This window comes from Struthio camelus, chromosome 6 (assembly GCF_040807025.1).
Source record: "Struthio camelus isolate bStrCam1 chromosome 6, bStrCam1.hap1, whole genome shotgun sequence".
NCBI lineage: Eukaryota > Metazoa > Chordata > Aves > Struthioniformes > Struthionidae > Struthio > Struthio camelus.
Window position 1 is genome coordinate 23,466,845 of NC_090947.1, and position 23,598 is coordinate 23,490,442.

At 37.8% G+C, this 23,598-nt stretch overlaps 1 protein-coding gene across 1 annotated transcript in view; it reads right to left on the reverse strand.

Moving 5' to 3' along the window:
• MYO3B (myosin IIIB) overlaps positions 1–23,598 on the reverse strand; it is a 219,290-nt gene that overhangs the window by 165,581 nt on the left and 30,111 nt on the right. The window contains exons 7-10 of the mRNA XM_068948639.1: positions 20,024–20,128; positions 19,660–19,759; positions 15,849–15,925; positions 6,543–6,688 (exon numbers count right to left, since the gene is read on the reverse strand). Of these exons, the coding sequence (XP_068804740.1) occupies positions 6,543–6,688; positions 15,849–15,925; positions 19,660–19,759; positions 20,024–20,128 (428 nt within the window). The remainder of the gene's footprint in view (positions 1–6,542; positions 6,689–15,848; positions 15,926–19,659; positions 19,760–20,023; positions 20,129–23,598) is intronic.

The window sequence follows — 23,598 nt, forward strand, 5'->3', positions numbered from 1 at the left end:
AAGAGATACCTTCTTCAGAAGAAGCCTCAGAAGACTAAAACATGATTGATATGTTTATGAGAGGGGAATTTGGTTCAGGGTCCTTTACTGTCAGCCATCAGTGTAACCTAGAAAACTGCTCTTCATTTACCACCTTCCTATGAACAGAAAGTGAAGAGAGAGATCCTGAAACACAGAACGTACACAACTTGGTCTGAATCCTCTGTGTTACACTGGTTTACAAACCACCACTTTTCAGACTACAAAGTACAATATTCATCTCTTTTTCCACACTACTTATCACAGCCATCACTTTTTATTTCAAAATTACAAATCACTGCTAACTTAAGAAATAGTGCTGACATGATGTAACACTTGTCACGAGATAACATAGTTTGAAGAATTTATGGGCTTATTTTATTTTAAAAAGCTTATGGTAGTCAGCATTTGACAATATTTCACTTTGTAATATTTAGCCAAAACAGACACACCTAAGTTGTGGCAGCAGATGGAAGAGGTTAAAAGTACCAACTCCCAAATTACCAACTTTGCTAGGCCACCTTCCCTTCATAATTTAGACCCTTCTGTTGGAGATTTGAAAATATATTCTAGACAGATGACATGATAACAGAATCATTTCATGGTTCAGTGTCTTCTCAGTATGATTTATCTCTATCTGTAGGTACTAGAGGTCCCTTTTCTGGAGATTTATGAGTTAGGTCCAAGAATTCATTTTGATGAGGTAGAATGTGAAAAATAGAACATTAACATTTGCTCTAAAATAATGCTTCCTTTTCATTTATGTTTTAAGACTAAGACTCATGCGTGTGGTATTAAAATTGTTTCCATGACACTGCACATTCATACAAATGTTCACGAATGAAAGAGGTCTTTTAAAATTTGCATTAGTCCATGAACATGTATCTTTTCCTCTTCCAAACCTATGTAATATAGCGAAAAATTAGAGCTTAGAAGGCTAGTGTCTAATGAAACATCCAACTTAAAATTCAGCTGCCATTTTCTTCTTCACTCCATCTTGGCTATCAGATATTTGCTGCAGGCACTACATTCTCTGTAGGGCAAGAGAAGCGATTAACCGCTGGAAGGCGCTTAAGCATCACCCACAGTTCAGACCATATTATCAAAAATATGAAGTTCATACTTAGATACCTTAAAAAAAAATGCAGTATTTTCAGAAGTGCTCAGCATCCAGCATCACCTACTGTGAAATTCCTGGTCAGCTTTTCAGAGGAGTGCAGTGGGGTCCCCTATTTTTCATGCCCAGCTTGAGACACTCAGCAAATTCTGAATGCTCATCCACCCTCTGAAATGTGGGCACCTTGCTGAGAGAAGTTTAGTCTCTAATCACGTTTTATATTGTCGGACTCAATGAAAGGAAACCTTTTTATTGTTCTGCTCATATAGAGCCATCTGGTAGCAGCGAGACCGAAATCTCGATATGAGAAACAGTGTATTTGTGTCTGATTCTGGCCAAGGATCAACAATGTTAGTTCATCAGTGCACATAGGTCACCCTTTTTGTACTCTAGACAGCTAGTAGTTACAGCTTAAGACACATTAAAAGTGGAGGACAGGGAATAATACATCTGTTTACAGTCTTTCAAGTAATGCTGTTCCTTTAGCAGAAGCATTTACTGGCCTTTTGCTAGAATCCTTGCAATAACATCCTTACCCTGCACAGGATGGGGGGAAAAGAACTGTACAAATAAGAAAGCACAAGTCACGTTCTTTTCTTAGAAAGGCAAAGCAATCAGACAAGACAGTTTCTGCTTAGGTTGAGTAGACAGGGAGAGAGCGAGAGAGAGAAGAATGACTGAGGCCTTGTTATCTACAATGTCCTGCTAAGGACATCCTCAATCAAATGAAACACTTTCAGCAGACGGGACTGAGCAGAGACTGAAGTATCTGAATCTTCCTACAGCAAAGCTAAAGGACAGAGATGTGAGCACTATCAAAGAAAAAGAGTAATGAAAATACAGAGCTAGGAACCTCAGAGCAAAAAACTGAGAACGCAAAAATCAAACATCTTAGTTCCAGTTCAGAATTTTCCATAATACAAACCGCTGCCTTAGACATCAGCCTCTTATCTCATTTGACAACTCACAGGGCTGTCACTACAAGCTCCTGTCATTTCTGTGCAGATTCCAGCTTGCACTGAGAAGTATTATTGGAAAAATTATGAATTTTAAGATTCTTTCAATGAGATATATCTCTGGAATGGGGGGGGAAAGAACATTTTACAGGAAGCTGGAACATTTTAATGTGAGATATGCTGTTTTCCAATAACATCCTCCTTAGAGAACATTTCAAGTAGAAAAGATGTCAAAGTAGGTTTGGATTTAGATGGGCATAAGGGGTCTCCTCTCCAAGCAATGCCACTTGACCAACACATTTCTGGGGTCTCATGATGTATCCACAGCCACATACATTTGCAGATCTCTGATCCATTCAAACTGGGGCTTTGTCCATCCCTGGTTCAGGTTACAGAATTCAGATGTAGGTCTGTGCTTTTGGAGGCGAGGAGTTAAACAGAAGCCTACTTAAGTATTGGAATAAAGATTTAAGTGCACTAAAAAAGTTTCCTGAAGATTGAAATTTTAACTGTTCTTTCCTGAATATTTCATTTTCTAAAGCAGTGCCACCTGAATTTAATACTTTATTTGCTTCTTGCTTAGAGAGCACAAAAAGTGTAGGATGTTTGGCTACTGTTATCTTTTCCCTTTTTCATGCTTAAACGAAATGCTGCACATGAAAGCAGTAAATGCCTAATTTTATATCACTCGTTAACATGAGTTGAGATCTAAGCAGAACGTACCTCCAAAGATCTTGGGGGTATATAAGTTGTGGCTGAGAGCACACAAATCATTCATTCAGTGGTTGACTCAAACCCTATAAAGCCATAGTGAAGATTCACTGATCTCAACGCAGTTAATTTAAGACTAAGGCCTTAGCATCCTAGGTTGAATTATTTTGTCAAAAAGTCAGGCAGGAAGGATCCATCCTAACATGCATACCATTTTATCGTCCGTGCAAGAGAAATCGGTATGTTGCTGTTTTGTCCAGACTGGTTTTAAAAATTCCAATAAACTGTTTTTCAACCCATTCTATTCCCCTTCTTAAATTTTCTTCCAATAATCCCAGCTATAAATACATTATATTAACCTCCTCTTTGGTATTACATTATTCAAATATTGGTATTACTATAATTTTTACCACAATCACTGCATAGCTAAGCTATACATATTTAGCCCATTTTTTTTTCTCTTCAGAAGTCAGTTTCTCCATCGCCATGATCATTTTTGTTGCTCTTTTATGGCCTAATTTGTTATCTTGTATAGGCTTTGGATCACTTCTTACAGCAACAGAGCCAAAAGAACAGTCACTCTACCCAAAAGAGGGAGACAACTATCCTACAGCATTAGGAGTAAACAAATATACAGTCTCATTCCACTTTGCTGCTAACAAGTGTTTGAAACTCAGTGCAAAGGCTAATAGCACAATTATTGGCTGTCTCTAGAAAAGAAAATAACTGAACTGACATAGAAATTTAACTACTTTATTTCCCTCCTGGCAAAAGGAAAAATTCTGTAGAATCCCATGCACAGACCTATCTAGCTTAGACAGTTTCACTATTCAACATTTTCAGTGCATTCATGAGAACTGATTATTCACTCCTTGACAATAAAACATGAAAACTACTGCAAAGTTCTCTGCTAACATAAAGAAACAGGCAGCACACAGAACAGACCAGTCTAGCACACAGACAGCAGTGTAAATAGAAAGATATGGATCAACAGTAGTCAAGCACGTAAGGGAAAACAGACACAATTCCAGGTAAGCCTGTGCCTGAGTGATGTCCAAGTGTCATTCACTGTGAACGGCAATGTCAGCCTTTCTTCTCCAAACTAAAGTCTCATCAGTCCAGTCAACAAAAATTCCCCAGGGAGAACACACAGAAATTGGATATGTGCAGTATTTCAGCAATATTTACTGTTCATTCTTTTCAGCAGCTTTCTTCATTTCCAGGTAAAACGAAGCTTGACTGTAGGGTACCACAGTCACACTGTATTGTGCAACACACTTTGGTATCACTTCGTATCAGAACATTGAGTACATTAGCACATTTACCAATAACTGAAATCTGATTCACCAGTGTCATCTCAAACCACAAGAAACCACAGCTGAAAGAGGAGCTGTTGTCAAGAAATCACATGTTGTATGTCTCCGTCAGAAACTAGAGTGCGGCCATACGCACAAGGTCAAAAAACAGGGCTGAACTTTGGATCAAATACACGATGCAGAGAAAGTTCTGGAAAAGAAACTGAGAAGCAAGAATCAGTGGCTGGCAAAAATAAAAAGCTGCAGGGGCCCATTTCTTTTTCTTTTTTTTTTTTTTAATTGGATCTTACAACAACATTATGTCATGTGGAAAGGGGAAACTGGGATTGACTGTCCCCTTCCTCTTCTCATAGGGCAGCTAAGGTGCATCAAATAAATCTAGTGAGTGACGCAGAAGTAAAAGGAGGGAGTTCTGCCAATAAAATCCAGCTAAACAGACTTCTTTGCTACAAGACGTTATACAAAATTGGAATTTGTATGAGCTCAGTGGAGGACAGGATAAATTCAGAGATAAGAAATCCACTGAAGGAGACCAACTGCCTAAAACCATCTCTGGCTTCGTATTTGAGTGTTACAGCCTGATACGCATATTATCATAAAAACAGAAAGTATAAAGATGCGAGATCCTTAAACTCAGAAGATATTGGATTCAACAGCGGTGACTGGTCAGCTGCAATGCTTCTCTTCTATATGTGGCTGCTTGAGCACTCCAGCCACAGCCTGGAAGAACCACTTTCACTCTGGGAAGTGTCTCAATGCTGTTGTTGAAAATACTGTTAAAAAGGCGTGAATTGCAGCACAGACATCAGGAACTGGACTAAGATTACTTCTAAACTGTCCAACAACTGTAAGAGGGGAATGCACCTTTTGGTCACATTTATCCTCCCTCTGGATTGATCTCAAACCATTAACAGGAAAGAAAATCTGTCTCACGTTGCCCAGGTCTTTAAGCCATCCAGCACTCATCGTAGTCCATTTATGAAAGCACAGTTAGCAGCAGCAGAGTTATAGGTCATAAAATGCAAAGCAGAGGAAAACCATTTAACTTAAAAATTATTAAAAGACTCCTACCATTTTATATCCTATCTAGTAAGCTCATCCATTATTTATTTAATCAAAATAGATACTCCACCTTGATACAGCCTGATACAGAGATGCAACAGTCATTAGAGGAGGAGATAAACTATACACAACTCAAAGCTTCCATATGTCCTATTCTATTTATCTTTCTATTGCTTGCTGTTATTTTGTACCATTGACACGACTGCTGTCTTTTCAAACTGTTTTAAGCTCTGATAAAATTTATAGGGATTGGTTTAGAAATCTGAAACCTCCCTTGCTGCCTTAATTGCCATGACCTGTTCTACACTTGTGCAAAAGCAACGAGATGAACTGCTGCTTCAGTCTGAATAATTTTGGAAAGAGTGGTGGCAGTTCACGTCTAGGCTGGGTAGAAGGAGATAACTATGACGCAGAACCCAACACAATCGCATCTGCATATAAATAGACCTAATCAGAAATGCAAATTGCAATCAGAAGAAATTTTAAAAGCCTGCGATAACTGTGCAGATAACAAAAGGTCAAATACTTGCATTGCTGAAGCTTTTAAACTGTTATCTGTCAGTGGCAATTCTTTCTCTACCAGTAAAACGTGGAAGAGACGAGTATACGCTAGTCTGTAATCAATGCTGGACAAATTCCTGATACATTTCTCTTATTATTGCAATTGTTCTGTTGTTAAACCCTATTTTACCCTGTCAATCTAATCTTAACTTGTTCAGGAGAATAAGCAATGAAAATGAAATGAAAACAAAACGAAACCAAAAACAGATCGCATGAAATAACACAGTTAATCCACATGAATATATATGGAGGGAATTTCAACCCCTTTTTTATTTCTATGTATGAAGCTCTAAATCTTCATATCTTAACATCCTTGGTTAGTGAAAAAATAAATAATGAATACAGATTACTGAAACTGGCAGACTGCTGCACAGCACTATCAAAATTGTGCGCTTTTCTTCCACAGTCAAACAAGCTTCAGACTCCAGGAGGATAACTCTTAAAAATGTTATTCTACAATTTCAAACATTGGCTTCTTCCTCTTTTGAAACAAACGTTTGTATCAATAGTAGCTAAGATATGCACTTTTGCAGGATGGTACCTACATAACATAGAGATTTATATTCTAAAATAAGAATAAAATAAATACGTTATTATTCAGCATTTCAAGTGGTCCTAAGCACAAATTATCGCAGAAGTCAGGCTGAACAAAGTCCTTTTAACATTACACCTTTTTAATGTATTTTCCAAAGAGAGATTCTCAGGATTTGAAGCAAAAACGTTTACCAAATATTTCTTTTACTTCTAGCTAGATTACCTTCGAACAAACTAGTGAATCAAGAGAGCCATCTAGTGCCATACCTTGGAATTTTAAAAAGGGTTTTCACAGGATGCATGTCAAATAAAGGAGGGTCTCCATCCCCCAGTTCAATAGCTGTTATTCCCAGGGACCATACGTCACATCGAGCATCATAAGAGTAGTCATACTGCTGTTCACAAGCAATGACCTATCATAAAAAAGGGGAAAACAACGTATTAGCTCAATGAACAATTCATGTCATCCTACTGTGACACAAAAGTACTTCTGTGAGTCACAACTAAAAGCCTAAGCAGCTTTCAAACTCTCATCATTGCCTGTACTTCTCAGTTGGGAAAAATCCCACAGAGTATAACAATAAATTAGAACTTCTCTTAACGCTTGTTTTCTTTAACCTCCCCCCATCCTTCCTTTTTTTTTTTTTTTTTTTAAATACTAAGCTCCACAGGAGGTTTCAAATGTCTACAGCAAGAACAGCACTCTACCAAATTCTGCTTTTGAAAGCAACTCCTAGAGAAACCTACTACAATAGCAAAGAATCTTATTGTTGTTGTTCTTATTTACTTCTATGACTATTCATGAGGATAGACTTATCCAAAAAACAGCCAAGCAAACCAGTCTGTGCCTTGTCTAAAGAAAACCAAAGTTAAAGGGAGTATTTCCTCGCGCGTCCGAAGACTTTGGCACCACAAATTTGATGCACGCTGTCAATTAAAATCACTGTTTGCATTCTAATCACTCTTAGTTAAAAGCTGGAAATAATGCTGCATCTGAACAAGAGGTTCAAAATCAAGTTTAAATTTAGCCCTTGTCTTCACAAAGGGATAAAGTAAAATCTTAAGTGTCAGTGTCTTTTATTCTATCATGATTTGGAATCCCAGCTCAAGCTCCTCTTCTCAATTCTCATCAATTGTAACAAATACTCTGAAAATTTGTCAGGTCAATACACATTGCTTGTATCTATCTCCATGATTTTTCTCACTGTTTTAAATATTGTTACTAATTTGTACTTAAGGCAAGTAGAATTTCTGATAGCACGTGCCAGGGTATCCAGATCTCTGATCCCAGAGGGGAGACTTTTTTAATTGGATTGAGTTTCATCTTAGGGCTTCAGTTGGGGACAGTGCCTTGGAGAGACGCCAACATGCAAGTCAAGCACCCCAGCCAACATGCAGTCAAGCACCCAGCTGGCAGAGCTGCCGGGGGTAAAGAGAGCCACTCACAGCCTGCTGTAAGAAAACCCTTCCTGCAGAATCTCCTGATTCCAGGTTACCCTCTCTACTACTTTCTCCATGAGCTGCACCTCACAAAGGTGTTCCTGCCCCTGGCTGAGGTTCTATCCAATGGGCCCACAGGACCTGTCCATTTCTTAGTTTAGGAGTCATGGCCCCATTGCACAGGACTCATTATTTATTTTAACAGAAATGAAGCGTGATAAACATGCTGGTTAAGATACCAGAGCAATGTAAGTTAAATTTTTTTTTTTTTTGCAGTAGTAGTTGATTCTTAGTCAATTCCTTTGCTATGTAGTAATGTTTTTTTCCTAGAGCAAATTAGTTCAGAAAAATTAAGACCTTTCTTGATTTTTCTATCAGAGTTGGTAACAAATGTTGAGATAGCTCTTCCTCCTCAATATTTCCACATTAGTATGCCGAAGAGATTTCTCCTCATACTCTACTGAGGATGGTATTTCCCCCTTTATTGTTGTAATGTCAAAGAATCTTCTCAAAGAGTAACTGGACCAGTGTTTCTCAATTATTAACTGAGGAACACCAGTGAGCTGTAAGACATAAGAAGGTGGTCAGCATCATGGTTGCAAACCATCCAAGAAAAACAAAACATATTAATTCCCCTGTGCTCAACCGTCAAATAAACAGAATGAGGAAAAATAAAAGCAAGTAGTGCACAAGATGTTTTGGGGAAGGAGGGGGTCTTCGATTTGAACAGGCATCGCTAACAGAAGGATCATTTCCCCATCTCATTTCTCCTCAACAGAATGTCTTGAATGAACGCTCTGAGACATTTCTTAATTCCCAAGTTTATTGTACTCTTGATCTCATCCCAGAGATCCCTCTATCTCTTGAAAAGACCAGTTTTACTACGCTGTAGTCAGATTCTACGCAACTCGGAGAGCTCTAAACCACTGCACTTGTTTCAGGGGTCTACATGATAATTTCATTTCCTTATATCATGCCTTAAAGAGAAGGACCAGAACTGAAATTTACTGTGAGAACTTGTAAGAAAGTCAGTGTGCAGATCCATTAGAGATGCTTAAAATATTTCATTCTGAAGAGGCCACACTTGTTTTTGACTTAAGTTCCCTTCATGATTCCTTTATTGTAGTTTTGCTCAGAGATGGAAAAGGAAGTTTGTGTTTCTTGATGATGATTGTTTATTTGTACAGCTCCCAAAATCACCTGTATCCTCAAGGACATTTCTTAATAAATAAATAAAGTTAAAAAATATGCAAGTCAGCTTCCAAGGACGTGACTCAGAAGAAGTCGCAAGGAGCTTATCCATATGTGACTAATTAAATGCACTGTTATTATTCTCCTTCCTTTTTTTAAACGTATCAAAGATATTTAGCTGCTTGTTTGAAAAACGACTAGAGCCCATCTCCTGAAAGCGATCATCTCAAAACTTGATTGGTTCTCATCATTGTGCTGAGTCCTTCACAAATACTTTGGTATTTGTCCTCAAACTTTATGAGGCAGAGAAACATATTTTCATTTTCAAGGGAAGAAAAATAAGCACCTGCTCAAGGTCACACTGGATAACTGTGGCAGTGCCAGAACAGAGCTGTGGCCTCTTGCATTCAAAGACACCACCAGTTTTTCCTCTATAAGCACACCACAGCTGCTTCTAACTGTAGGCCCATAATACAATGGCAAAACTTGCTAAACATCTCAGTATTCTTAGAGAGCTTACTTGCAAGTCATGCCAAAATAATATAGGCGTCACAGAGATTTGCATTTGTGATGGATGGTGAAGAGAAGGGATACTGGCACTGTTGCCTAATAAAACAACTAAAAAGAGTCTTTGAGCTTTTCTCAGCTTCACAGATAGTGTATTACCTACAGAACAAAGAAGAAGGAAGGTACAAACTATCTTTAGATGTCTCCCACTTCACAGCTAACCGTTATACCTCCAGTAAAAATGGTATATGCTAGTAAAATGACACTATCAAAAAATATAGGCACTCTAACCAAGGGGCACTAAACACTATGAGATTCTCCATCATTCTAACACGAGAGCCTGAAGCGGCCCTTACTCTGCATTACTTTTGTTTCCAGAAATTCAGCCAGTGAAACATTCAACCAAGTGTGTTTCAGACAGTTCACTTGCCTACAGTGAGATCAGCCTCACAGAAAATGTACAAATGAATGGCTATTCCGACAGTGAGTATGCAGTATGTAGGTGAATTTAATGATCACTTTGGCTCGAAAAGAATTTTCAGCTTTCTGTGGAACTTATTAGAATTTTACTATTTTAATGTTCCATTTAGCTACTTAAAGAAACACAAATGCGGTAGTTTTAACTTTTAAAGTAAGAAATTGATGTTATAGCTTTTGCCTTGATGAAAGGCGCACACTGGCAATTTGCTTTTTATGTTAGCTAGCAGACCACACTCTACCTTGAAACCTAAAGAAGCAAAAACAGTTCTCTCAGTCACACTTTAAGCTAAGTCCTGGGGAATGCCTGAGTTCTGCCTTAAAAATCAATGCAACTCTTTGCAGAGCAAAAACCTCTAAAACAGAAGTAGAAAAAGGGAAAACCCCATTGACTTATCTTCACTATTTTCCTGTCTCTACAGGGAACTCAAGAGACGCTTATTTGTTTGGAAACATCTGTCCTTGTCTCTCAGAGTCCTGGAGCTGAGAGTGCATCTCACTTTCTGAGGCACTGCTGATTCCTGCCTTTCTGTTCGGCCCAGTGGGGCATGAAGGCAGAGACCCCAGGGGAAATGATCTGAAACCAGAGAACATGCTACTTCCTTTCTCTACCTCCTGCAAAGACGTCATCACATTTGTACCCATTTTATACACAACAAAATCCTCCTACACTGGTACAAGGGAAAAAGAAGACATAGCCTGCTTTGCTGGAGCTGCCAAACACCATGTTCATCCAAAGCTTCAGGTGATGATGTAGCTAATCTTGAGACTGGCCAGTGAATGCCACATAAGCACAGTCTTTCACTTTGGCACGGTAGTTTACACAGATTGGTTATGTGCACACAGTAGCCCCGGTTGCTAAGGAGACTAGCTGTCACCTTTTGTATTACTTGTAATTTCATCATGATTTCATGCCCAGTCATACTGTGGTATGATGGAAAACACTTAAACATCACACAAAGAAACAGACAACATGATGGTAGTGGCAGCAAAACATTCATTGATTGTTTTGAGGGTCACAGTGGGACAGTGTAGGGGGATTCATTGGTTTGGCAAAGATAGCACAGAAATAAATAAGTCACGCTAACTGGAGGGAATTTAGAGAAATTGGTGGTCAGGCATTCTGGGTAATTTATCACTTTTACAGAAACACAACACTTCAGATGTATACAAGACGATTCACTCCCTGACAAGAAGGTTGTATATTCAAGAGTATAATTCTACTTGTTTTGAAACCAATGCAAAGTTTTCTTTGAACTTCAGCAAGCCCATACCTAGATCACAGGCGGATATAAAAAGAAGGAAAACAGATAATATGGAGAACTAGCTGTCATCTGTACTGTGCTCATACGGACTTTTTGGGCAGAGAGTAGCTATACATACAGCAGCTATACAGCTGAAACAATACATCAAACCTTTTGAAGTTTGCCTGGAATTATTAGAAGTGAATTTCCTTTCATTTTGCCTCAGTTACATACAGTTACATACATACAGTTACATACAAAGTATAGCTGTAAGCACATAGAATATAGTAGACTGTAGTAGTGTAGATGCAGACAGTTAGCTACACAATTAGCATGTGACCCACCAGCAGGAAGGAGCTTGATGTTAAAAGAGTTGATGCTCTTGAAGAAAAGGCGGTGGTATACTCAGCTGACGTAGCTAACTAAGCAGCTTATGAGGTGCATGAGCACAATGCTGAAAGCAGAGCGCTGCGTATGAAAAATGAATGTGGCACAAGACTGTTACCCTTGCTGCAAGGAGAACAAAACTGCTAACTGTGCAAAAGTCAAATGAAATAAACCAACCAAATTCCTGTGCCCCACCAGAACATTATGCAACTCATTTTATTTAGGTGGCAAAAATAAAATTAAACATTCTCAAAAGTCCTATGCACTCTAAAAAGAAAAAAAGTCTTTCATCATAGCATTTAGCAGCAGTGGGGATGCTGAATTATCCAGACCAAACAGAATCTCTCTATCCATATCTCTGTCTCTCTCCTCAAACACATTCACACAAGAGCAAATTTGCGGCTAATGTTGGCTCCATATTCCCATTTTTCTTATTTGGATTTCAGTTCCTTTTTTATGACCATCCTTTATTCAAAAAATCTTTCTACAGTGTATCAGAGGATGATTACATTGTTAGAAATGTTACCAATGTAACAGGTATCGTATATTTTAAATAATTCTCATGATAAATTATCTCAATTAACATTTATCCATCGAAACTTAGTAGGCAATTGTGCTTTGTCAGCTGCAAGTGATCAGTTTTTTTTTTCTTTTTAAACTCACCAAAGTGAAATATCCCTGAGACCATTAAACTGCTCTGGCAACAGACAACATTTGCAGGGAAATGTCATACCTCTTATTTAACCAACTGATACAGTAAGAAAACATATGAGCTCTCAAGCACAAAAACCTATTTTGCTTTATTCCATGAGATTGCCATGGCTTCAACACTACTAGTGCTAATGTAATTGACGTGTTTCGTTCCTGACCCACAGATTTATTACTCAGCAGTAAATACACACACTTCACCCCTTCCCCCCCAATCTGTAAACCCTATTTCATGAAGGAACTCAAAACACAGAGGCAATTACAGCCTCTTAAGTAAACACACTTAATGCAGGGACCTAGGCTCAAGGCACAGTGGTACTGCAATGTTTTCCTCTGCTTTTTTTTTCTTTCCTTAAGCACACTATATAGAAGTTTGACAAGCCCTCCGTAACTGCTGTTTCAGCTAGAAAAAAAATCCAGCAGCATCTGCAACCCCACAAGATTATATCTATGTTATCAACATAACTGCAAGCGCATGGAGCTAATATAAATATTAGCTTTATAATTTATAAATTATTTATAAATTATAAATATAAAATATTTCAGAATATACCCATTATTGTCTAAGTGAGTATACTTTTTATAAAGGTTTCAGAATGTCTCCAACCAAGGTGATTTCATAAATAATGCTTGCACAGTAGTTACTAAGGTATCTCGTGTCTCCTTTGTGACGTAAACTGGTTGTTATGGAGATGGTAAAACATCAACCGTTCTTTGTGAGACTGTATGAGATCAATTTTGGATCCGTTACAGCAGTTTCATTTCTCTGCTCAGCTATAACCAGCCTTCCTTAGGAAGAGAAAGAGGAGCAGATGGAAATATAAAATATTTTAAAAGAAACAAATGCTTGTATGATACTTTAAATTGTTTGCCATACAGAAGGATTTGTGCGTGCTTAACAGATGCAAACTCTAAGATCTATCCCAAATTCCCGAAAACTCAAGTAAATATAGCCTCAATTCTGTTGAGGGCAATACTGCTATTTAGATTTAACAACTTACAAAGAAACAGACCCCTCCCATTTCGTTCACTATTTTTTAATTTTTAAAATTCATACCTTATGAAAATATCTGTTGCTTCTTAAAGGGGAAGGGTCAAGACTAACATCTTCCACCCCAACTTTAGGGACCCGTGCATACAGGGCTTTTATTCAACTGTACACTCAAACTTGTGAAAGTTTCATGAAATGGAAGGAAAAGGGTTAAGTCTGGAGAGGGAGATATAAAAATATGGTCTAAGGTACTTTCCTAGGTCCCCTGAAGATTATTTTTCTTCATTTTTAATCTACACTAGTCCAAGAGTCTTAGTGCACGTGTCCCCGGCCACTGAAAACATTCTTACTTGTAAGTTTTGCTACTTAGAAACATACAAAGGCCATGCACCACCGCCTAAAGTCAAACCAGCTATAACTCTAGCCTGTCCTGGCTCATGCTCTATCCTGCTATGACCACCCAGCATTCATCCCATCTACCTAATTCACAGTTTCACAGTACTCAAATTGTTACAACAAAGCTTCTTTCTCCTGTCTTCTCTCCCATGTGATTTTTTTTATGCTCCCAGCATGCCAGCTGGGAGCTTCCATTGGTGACAGCATGCCATAGCTAAGCAGATGTCAGCAGCCTGGCTACAGACAGGGAGGGAGCTGGCTAAATAATTTAATTTTTCAATAAAAAGACTTCTAAAATATAAGCTTGGAGCCACATGGAAACGTGGATGGCTACCATGGACAGGAAAAATGGTTAAAACACACCAAAAGTTCTATCTAATACAAACCAAGATCAAACTACGCATACCAAGAACAAATACCAATTGCATGTTAACATGCAAGTCTTTTGGTTAGTACAGAATAATAATCAGAAACAAGCAATGAGACAGCAGAAGCAAGAAAGTCAGTTACCAGTGTCATTTTGTTTTTAAATAAATCTTGCTAAAGCAAAAAAGCAATAATCAAAACATGGATTAAAATTAATTGTGCAGCACTGACTGCTTTTTAATTCTCTGAGAATAAACTCCTGATGAAATTTTACTAGAATATGCACAAGTTGCTTTTTCACCTTGCCATGTGTACTACCACATCGACACCTGCAACCGTTCAGTGGTGGGAATTTTTTTTTAAACCACAAAGGTTAGGCTTTCTCTCGCTCTTTTTTTCATCTTTTTTCATTAGCTACCGCTCTTTCCCTATGGCCTTTGAAAAATCTGGGAGGAGCAGTATATATTGCAACAGATTGACTAAACCTGAAAGCTATTGCTCTTTCTTAGTAAAAAATTACTTCCATTTCAATGTTTACCTTCATACTATGACTGCTTCCATGATATCAACATGAAAATGACTACTCTGGACTATGCAATGTTGAGGCCCAGCGCCCTTGAAAAACTTAATTTATTACAACTTCTTTTGGCCAAAATAGTTCACAAGACAGTCTATTATTAACGTTAAATAAATAGCTGAGTCAGGGTTTTGCAGAGTCCTCTAGTCTAGCACAACTAGAGTATGGGAATTCGTCTTTTCTCTGCTTGTCTTTTCCACAAACACACCAAAACATAACGCCCCTGAAGTAAAATCTGCAGAACATTTTGAATGTCTGACAGAACACTGGTGGAGAAGGAGAACTAAACGTCTGTAAATACATTAAGATTTTCAAAAGATAGACAAGTCAAAAATTACTACCAGATGCCATTCTGCATGCAATATACCTACTATTGCTATTCTCTACACATATTTCAGTTCGGTGGACATTATATCCTCATTAATGTAACCCTTCTTTTAAACATGGAGGTTGTTTAAGTCAATATAGCAGTATATCAGGAAGAGTGTTAAAAGTTTTAGCTCCTACTAGCCCACATAAGCAGCATATTAACTACCATTTCCTTAATGTACCTTTCTCATGCTCAGTGAAGCCACAACAGCCATCCTCACTGAAGGAATGGATCAACAAAATATATCAATTAGCAAACTGTAGGAAAACTGCATGTATTTTCTCAGACCAGAAACCTTTTCATGTGTAAGGGAAATCATAAAATGTACACAGATGCTAACCTCTGGTGTCATTCACGCTGTGTAAGATCATACAGGACCAGAACAACATCGGAAACTTTAAGACCGGCAGAGGATCAGTCCCTGTATCTGTGGAATATCAGGAGGCTGCAGCACTGCAGATTCAGGAACTCCACCACCACCACCCCAGGGTCTCAGCTGTAGACCCCGATCTACTATATATCTGACCATTTTGCAAAAGGCTTCCCTTAATATGCCATATTGGAACTCTTCACCTAAGAAATGGATCTACAGAATTACATAGAGCTAAAATACAGTGTTTGATTGGAAAAGTCACAAAATCTTCAAGGAAACCCTCAGTTATTTACAGATTATCTATACTTCTGTGGAAACATTACAGAGAAGATAATATTGACAACTACTATTAAAGGAATCCATTTTGTATATTCTAACAGTATGTTTATCTTACTGAGCAGGGGCCACAGATGTAGAGGGAAGTAAAAATACAGCCATAGCAGGGAAAGAAAAGATAATTTTTTCAGACTACGTGGAAACGGCAACAAAGCGTGCATTGCAATGCATAGAGACAACACAGATAGGATTAAGAAAATGTTTGCCTACCTCAGGTGCCATCCAAAAGGGTGTTCCCACTGAGGTGTTTCTACGCAGCCGCGTGCTGGTGAGCTGGGCTGAAACACCTACAGTAAAACAGATCCAAACCTGGCTTCAAATTCATTATGTCATTTCAGTCAGTTTATTTCAAGTGTCTAGAAAACAAACCCCAAGCATGAGAGCACAGTAGCAGAACACCTGGCCAAAGCAGATGCATCATTTGTACTGAATTCTTTATCTGATTAATTTCATTTTTTACTTTAATCATAGCTCGTGACAGGCAGATCACAGCTTGCTGTTTCCTTTCAGAATTCTTGTTTTTTGTGAATGACTCTCAGTCTGAAGGACTGTCTTTCAAATTCAAAATACTTAACTGGCAACCTAAAATCAGAGACGTGTCTTTCTGTTGTTTTCCTGAATATAAACTGGAACTGTCCAAATGACAATATGACTTTAAAACTTCTGTTCCAGAAATATTGCCCGAAGTCCAGATGAAATTCACTCCCTGAACATTGCTGGCAGCAAACTTAATCACTGGAGTATTTGCAGAGGCTACATTTCAACAAAACATTTATGCACTCACTTAAATCCTTCCCTAGCGAGAAAAGCACAAGCTTAAACTCACACTGAGTTAAGCATATGCTTAAAACAAAGCCTGTGCTTCAGTTCTTTGCTGCCTGGGGCTGGACTACTGAAGCTAAGCTGAAAAAAGGAAGGAAGAAAATGGAGTGAAATCAAACTACATTAACAAATCAAAATGAACTTCCACAATACATCTTTTCCTGTTTTCTGGTCAAAGTATAATTGAATTGTAGAGTTCAGGAGCATTCCAACTAGCTGACACAAAACCAATGTTGACTTAAATATTTCACATGAACACTGTTTAAAAAAAAAAAAAAGTAAAAAAAAAAACCCACACACACAGTGGTCTGCTCCTATGGTATTACCCACAAAGAAGAATGGGTAGAAACACATGTAACAGAATTTGTGCTTGCTGCCAATAAATAAGAAATTGAGACTCAGTTATAATCTCTAAGTTAAATAATCAAATTGCCTGCTCCAAGATTCAATATTGTATTTATTTTTCATTTCAGTGTGATTGCAACCCTTCAGTCACTTCCAGGTTACCACTGTGAAACAGTTAATGGCTGGAACCTACAGCAAGCCTCTGTGCATTTAACTCTGATTTCTCTTCAGCTAGCCTAATTTGTCGCTGCTGTCTATGGACACTTCAAAACAATACAGAATTCCAAAGAGCTGAGAGAGCGCAAGAGAGAGAGCACAAGAGAGCATGAATGAATTATAAGTTGCAGACATTTCAGGTCAACTTACACCGTGACCAACATTTATTCAAATATACCAAGCTGCTGAGAGCAGTTGAGGGGGAAAACGTGTATTACATTGAAAAGCCAAGTTGCAAAGTCATCCAACAAAGGTAAAGAAATACCTCAATTAACAATGTCTGTGTAATGCTACCTGTGACCCAACAGCCATATGTACAGCCTTTAGTTATGAAATCTATTTTTTTTTTTGTTCTTAACCAGAGGATTCTGCCTCTTTCCATGGACAGAATGGATAGTGCTCAATGAGTGGATAGCTATGGAATATTTCTTTTTATCCCCATCAGTTTGAGTTCCAGGCCATTATTTACTATAATGAATCTTATACTAAATCTAGAATTCTTATTTTCCTTTCCTTTTGATACGTTTCCTTCCCTCCTTATCAAACAATAAAACTCCTTAACATTCCTGTGAAATGGGAGAGGATTATTAACCCCAGATATTAATCTAAAATTATCAAATGCATTCACTGTTTTTGGGTACTCAATCTGAGATCTTTCAGTCTTCAGGCACTCCACATACTTCAAGTAGAGCGATAATAGTTCTCAGCTGCAGTTCAAGAACAATTTGCTCTTCTGCAAAGGAGGACAAGATGTTTCGGACCAGATACTAGGAAAATGAGGAGTACACAGTGGCTACTTCTAAAAAGTTTGATAACAAGCGACTTGCCAACATCATCGTGGCAGAAGCAAGAATAGACTCCAAATTAGTATCATGCAATTGAGACCTTTTTCTTCCCGAACTCCTTGTATCTTTCACTATACATCCTCCAATTTCTGCAACAAATGAAACACATGTTTCTATAGACAACAGACCCAGTGACTCAATCCGATTCCCAGAGTCCTCTTTGTGACTAAGACAGTGGGCTGCAGGGAAAAATAGCAACTTAATGAAAGTATGCAGCATGATGCTTCTTCAGATGGGTAGCACAAAGATATGTGGGCATCTTGACATTTCCTGACTGTCAAGCAGTTAGCTCAGGTCTTTTTTCTGGAGGTAGTCATATTTGTTATAATTTCCTAGAGTTGTTATTGTTTTAGCTTAAAACAGAAAAAAACCACCCTAAATATGGAAAAAGACACCTCCACTGATATCCCTCCACAGGGCACCAAGAAGTTGGAATTCTCAGATTTGGAGAAAGTGGCACCTGGATTTGCTGCACACACGTTTGCCCTTGAAAACAACAGCTCCAAAACCGAGCTTCAGCTGCTGATAATGCCTTTCATATGTCTGATTTTTTTTTTTTTTTTTTTTTTTTTTTTGCTTTGGAGAGAAAAATCAACCCTTCCCAGAAGGGAGTAGTTATGAATAAAGATCCTACTGGTGAAACTCCCTCAAATGAAAAGTCATTTTTTTTGTCCTACTAGCCCAGAGACTCACTGCAAGTTTTGCTTCAGGCCACTCATTTCTCTCAGCACTATTTTAATTGTTTCCTCTACCATTCAACATAATGAATTTCTGTCCCTAGAAGGTACTAGAGACACCTGCTTCCAAACCTACTTCATAATCTTCAGCAGATTTTTTTTGTTAAATTTATACTACTGTGACATCATCAGTATTAAATATGTTTTGCACTGTACACATTTCATGTTTTTGGAACTTTTTGTACTATTACTATCTGCAGGATTTCTGACATGCCATTTTATGCTACTCTCATTTTGTGAATGTTTTTGTTTACCTTCATGCACTGTTAAGCAAACAACTGTTATTCACACAATATCATTTTCAAAAATGATTACCTGATGCATTATATGGTTTCACTAATAAATCATACACTACCAATAATCTTTTTTCCTGTTACCATTAATATAATTGTTCATTCCACTACATACTCATCTGAGGGACTACAGCATCTCCTTATTTCTCCAAGCACATATTTAGAGGAAAAAAGAGTTGACCTGAATTCAATTCTATTGCCAAGTCCTTCTGCCTGTCTGTCTGTCTGTCTCTCTCCCGTTTCTTAATGATGTTTCCAAAGTGGCCATGTCCATATCTAACAGCAATAATCACAAATTAAATGGATGTTGGTTTTTGGACCCAGGGGGCTATTTTGTCTTCTGCTCAGAGGGAATAAATGTGCTCCAGGCTAGTAAAAGTCATTTGAGAGACAAGAATGATTCCTTTTCATATGCAAAAGATGGAATATTTAAATTCAAATCAGAAGGACAACTGCCCTGAAACTGACATTCCTTGTGAAATGCAAAAGAGCTTTGTAAACAAAATGGCACCTCTGGAACTATTTTTAGGTTATTAAAGTGTTGTATTTAAGTTTTCAAGTTAAAAGTCTGTAACTGACTTTTGGTTAGAATTTTTACTCTTGCTGTATCAGGTTGCTTTTCCCGTTCTCCTCCTAAATTAATGCTGAGTAGCCTCCTGGAAAAGTCTCTTCACTATGGCATTCTGCCCTCTCAGTGGAAAGTAAACAGATGCCTTCCACTAAACTGCGTATATCAGAAAAACAAACAGGAAATAATCATTACCAAAGTCAACGAGCTTGACTCCACCTTCTGTTGTCAGGAGAATGTTGTTCCCTTTGACATCCCGATGAATGATCCGGTTATTGTGTAAATGCTGAAGGCCCTATATGCCAGCAGTAACAAAAAATAAGTTTACTCTCTTATTTAAAAACAATTACCCTACTATTAGGAAATGTAATGAAGACAATCTGCACATACTCTATAGGAACATCTGTCCACTGGATTACATGCTTGATATAACCCCTGCTGCTATAACAGCCCACATAATATTGTGAACATTACCATACTTTATAAAGGGAAAAATGTATGTATGAGATGAGTAAATTGCACCCTCTGCTGTCGTTACAAGCCCAGTGAACATCCTTACCAGGAGAGCACCACATAAGATGTATGAGATTATAGCTTCATCCAACCGTTGGCCACACTTCAGCAGGCCTTTGACAAGCTCTGTGACAGAACCTCCATTGCACAGCTGTGAAGCAGGGGGGCACGAGAGGGAAAGAAACAAGACAAGATCTCAGTTATGGAACATGTTTGTTTAAGCTGTGAACACCTACTGTGCAAAGCAGGACTACAACACAGGTCTAGGAACAACTAGACTTTTACCTGCAATTATTTATGTTGTCCTTCCTGTCACAGAATGCATTTGATTAGCAATGCTGATAATAAATCACAGTGGTTTGAGTGTGGGAAGGAAAGCTGAAACTGAAGATTATACAATGTAATTTAAAAAAGGTAACTAAAAATCAAAATATTATAACAATAGAACTGCATCTTGTTGCTAAAGGAGGATTCGTAACTCCAATTTAACTTATTTGAGTATTTTCACAATAATATGTGCAGTCTTTTTTAGAAACTGCTTTTGTGGAAAGGAAACGCCAGAAAGACAAGACTGATGCGCTTGATAACTGGGAGGCAATAAATTACAGTCATTTCAAACTTTCACTCCATCAGTGCTCCTGCTGGCAGGCAATATAAAATAGACAGAAGTCATATCTTTATACTCAGACTTGATGGCATGAGCTGCCAGCAACTGAGAGGAAACATTCTGATCCAGAAAAGCAGTTTCTTGCAAGCATTTTCCATTAATGGGCTGCCATACCGCAAAGGAGGAGAAGGAGAAAAAGCAGAATTCAAATCTTTGCATATATGTTTTCACCCACATCTTTAGTTCACTGTCCATGCCATTCTAGCAGCAATTCCCCTCTTTCCCTCTCTGTCCTCTTCTTACTTCAAAATTTACAATTGTTTGACAGGAAAATGATGGAAAAATTAACTGCTTTTCTTGCACTGAATTTTTTCTTCTAGACCTGTTTCTGTAGCATGCTCCCTTACCAACTTTTCTGCCACACCGAAATGACATGCACTTCAACATTAGTTCCCTTTACATTGCCAGTATTAAGCATAAAATTCTACAGTATAAATCAGGAGAATGGTATAAAACTAAAAGTTCTGTAAACCCTCTGAGTTCTGCACTTCATAGATAAATGTTACCAATTGCCTATCAGTTCCAACACTGCAACTTCTGTGATATGTGGATATTTCCTCTCATTCATTACCACACATCCTTACATCAAAATTCTTTTACTAGAGTAAAAGTTGTAGTTCATGGAGAGGACCAGATCACATGATTCACAAGACATCTTTTATGTAAATAAGTTCCTGAAGCAAAATTTCATCAATGATAACACTGGTGATTCCTGCAGGAATTTTACTTTCCTTTTTAATTCTTTGGTAGGGACATTTTTAAAATTCAACTGCGTGCGAGCTTTCAGACCAGTATCGAGCACCAAATATATTTATAGAAGAACTTAATCTTCTGATGAGAGAAAGTGCATGTTTTTCTTTCCACGCTTTTAGCCATCTGCTGAAGAACCATTAAGTCAAGGATTTTTGTTTGTTGCTTTCATTGCACTAATTGAGTTCTATCGAGACAGGTTGTACTAATCTTATTTCCATTACTTCCCTCCCTATAAAATTTATAAAAAGCAGGCCACCACTTCAAAAAAAAAACTGGTTGTGACTGAAAACGATATAGACAGTTGTTTGGTAGCATATGTGAAATGAATTACTGATTTATCTGATAATAAATAAATCCCGCAAACACCACTACTGCAGCTGGCAGTGACACTGTTGTCGACAGTCAACAAAGATTTGGGATAAAACGAACTCGCAAATTTCATTACCACTTTGTGTCTCGGGGTAACGCTTAAGAAAGGGGTGCATGTTTAGATGGAAAAGTAGTGAAGCCTGCTTTAGAGTAGTTTGTGCTATACCTGTCCGAGAAATACAAATGCTTATCTCTAAAATTCTCTATGTGTTAACTCACATCAGCATTAAAATATTTTAAGCGTCTACTTCTGCCACCCTTCCTCATCTCAGCAGTTACCTAAGTAAGGTCCTGTTGGTAGTGAGTAAACATGGCAGAATTGTGCCTTAAGGAAAAAAAAACATATTTAATTAGAGATTTTAGAAGTTGCCTATCCAATGAATATATTTCATCAAAGGCTCAGGGACCAAACTGACTGACTGCTTTGTATATTCCCTTTTACTGAAAAAAGTCATTAATTTATAATATAAAAAGTAACTGCTATATACACATAAATTTGCACATAAATTCCAAGACATGAAATAGTTGGCTTTTCCTGGTAAATTCATCCTTATAAGGAAAACATAAATTTTTAATTTCAACTTTCTTCAAAACGCACCAAAAAACACCTGACATCAACATACTCGGTTAACTGATAAGGTCTGTACAAAGATCTAACTCTCTCAAATTGTACGTTCATCAATTTTGGTACACAGCATACTGCGCAATTTTGCTGTACAGAATTAATGTTGTACGGAACAGCAGGTGTGATCTATCTGCCCAACATGTTACATTTGCCATAAAAAACAGAAGATAAGGGAAATCAAGCACAAAAGTCAATACAAAGTCAGAAAACAGGCATGCAGTAAAAACACAAAAAATCAAAAAGGTGCTAAAGCTCCTTTTTAAATAATTATTGAAATTTAGTACAAGATACATGTCTAAATATTTTCATTCAAACAACGCAACACTGCAGTGCACAGAAGTCAGATGCACTGACAGAACTCCATGACGTAAAGGGAAAAGGAAATGGAGATCCCCTATTCTGATTCCAGTCACCATTCAAGAACAGGGAGTGAAATTTCTAAAATGATCAGTAATTAAAAAGGGAATGCTAGCTTTTACTGGTGCAGTTATAACAGAGAGAAATGTTTGAATGGTCTGCTGCCGCCCATAACTCTTTGCAGAGCTCTGTATCAATTAAGTCTAGAAAACATCCAGAAGAAATCCTCATCTTGCAGTAATCTCTGGAAGTCACTCAACTGGCAAAAAGACAAACAAAATTACACTTTTCACTGCAAGAATTTTGAATGCCATTAAACAAGAAGAGTTAACAGAAGGCACTTCTGTTGCTAGGTTTTCAATAGCAATCTGCTTCAAGTTTTGAATTACCATAAAACAATTTCCTGATACATTTACTCTGGGTTTTGGGGTTTTTGTTTGTTTGTTTTTGCAACAGGCAGCATGTTTGGTAACTGTCCTCTATGTTACTCTTCATAATCTTTTGGATCCCCAAAAGATTGGGTGCTTGACTTCTCTAAAATTTTAGAGAAACGTTTTAATTTGTATGTTCTCTAACATGAAAAATCAAGCTACTTTCAGATAGGCCATTCTTATCAAAAGGGTTCATCGTTTTTGGAGGCAGAAAGCAGTAACCTGAATAGAAATAAAATGCAAGGGCGTTTCCTGTTAAACAAGCTTTAAGCGTATATGTAATTTTCAGTAGTGGACCACAAATCACCTATCATCAGTCCTTTGATTAATGGCCTCAATTAGAGAATCACGAAAATTTGTGACTGTTTTGGCAAAACAGAGCAGAGGCCCACCTACATTTCCCAGTTAAGGTGCAGTAT